At 39.9% G+C, this 1,391-nt stretch overlaps 1 protein-coding gene across 1 annotated transcript; it reads left to right on the top strand.

The window, feature by feature from the left end:
• The first annotated feature begins 7 nt into the window (after positions 1 to 7).
• Positions 8 to 1,202, top strand: LOC106105050 (facilitated trehalose transporter Tret1-2 homolog). The gene is made up of 2 exons (XM_013285269.1): positions 8 to 287; positions 783 to 1,202. The coding sequence occupies exons 1-2, from the start codon at positions 18 to 20 to the stop codon at positions 1,035 to 1,037; spliced, it is 525 nt and encodes a 174-aa protein (XP_013140723.1). The 5' UTR covers positions 8 to 17; the 3' UTR covers positions 1,038 to 1,202.
• The last annotated feature ends 189 nt before the right edge of the window (positions 1,203 to 1,391 follow it).

Below are 1,391 nucleotides of genomic sequence, written 5' to 3'. Positions count from 1 at the left end.
AGATTGTTAAAGATAAAATGAGAGAAATAGAACATATAACAGAGAGAGATAGCTATAGTGATCTTTACAATGACAGTATGAGTAATGTTAGTGGAGATCCAGTGGGTTTGTTCAGAATAAGTTTGGAAAATGTAACGCCTACTACCTGGTCGGTAAAATACGAACAGAAAGAAGGTAGTGAAGAAGTCTGGGCGCCTATTACTCTGTTATCAATTGTACTGTTTCTTTACAACATCGGTTTGGGTTCAGTTCCGTATGTCCTGATATCGGAGTTGTTTTCGGTGAATGTAAGTATAGTTTTCAATAATTATTGACACTCAGAGTCCATGCAACATTACAACCTAGTTCTACACTAAGCGTATGTTTAGTCCAGTTTATTGTTGTTTCTGAGTATTTAAGTAACAAAAGTGTAGAAGCCTACGTGACCTCCAGACTATGTTCAACATTTATGGCAAACTAGCTCTCGCTCGTGACCCCCTTTCGCGTGGAGGTAAAAACAAGCGAGTAGCCTATGTGTTCTTCCAGACTATCCTCTATGTCCATGCAAAATTTTATCGAGATCCTTTCAGCTTTCAACGTTTCCATTTAGAGCATGCGCACACCTTTGACTAAACTATCCCACAACTGCTTAGTCTCTCTTTGATTCCTATAAGCCTATATGTAGGTGCGCATACTAATCGATTTTCAGTTGTGCAACTAAACAGTTGAATCGACTGCGGAACAATCGACAATCGCAGTTCAGTCAAAAGTGCCCTAACAATTGATCGGTATCTCAACTTCAGGTCCGAAGTCTAGCATCGAGTTTCCTCATCAGTTGCACTTGGCTTAGCAACTTCTTACTGCTACGGTACTTCGGTTCATTGGCCTCTTACTTGGGACTTCACGCAGTATACTACTTGTGCGCCAGCAGTACGCTGCTGGGGACAGCAGGCTTATACGTACTGCTGCCGGAGACGAAAGGCAAATCTCAAAGTCAGATCGAGGAGGAACTGAACCAGCCTCTACTGAACTGGAGGAAGCAGAGAAATGAACGATGACAGAGCGCTAATAGGTTATTTGTCGATTTGGAAAAGTTTTAGCGGTTTTTAAGATATTAATGAAATGCTCCTTTGATGTGACAAAATAAGTACAAAGTTTGGATGTATTTTTGAAACCATTAATTCCCATTGGAAAAAATGTCTTATTTTTCTAAAAACATGTGAAGAGTAATTTCTAATTTAAAATTGTACTGTCAATAATATTAAAATGACACTGACTTATAAGAATAGACAGGCTAAAGGTTGCGTGCCTTTTTGATTTCCGCCGTTTGACGCCTACAGTCGAGGTTGGTAGCGGTTGCCAGTATTAAGGGTGAGTTGCACCATATCGCCGGTTACCGTTAAAGTTAAAAT

Source organism: Papilio polytes, unplaced genomic scaffold, assembly GCF_000836215.1.
Source record: "Papilio polytes unplaced genomic scaffold, Ppol_1.0 DF823223.1, whole genome shotgun sequence".
Classification (NCBI taxonomy): domain Eukaryota; kingdom Metazoa; phylum Arthropoda; class Insecta; order Lepidoptera; family Papilionidae; genus Papilio; species Papilio polytes.
This window is presented reverse-complemented; position numbering and strand designations above follow the sequence as displayed.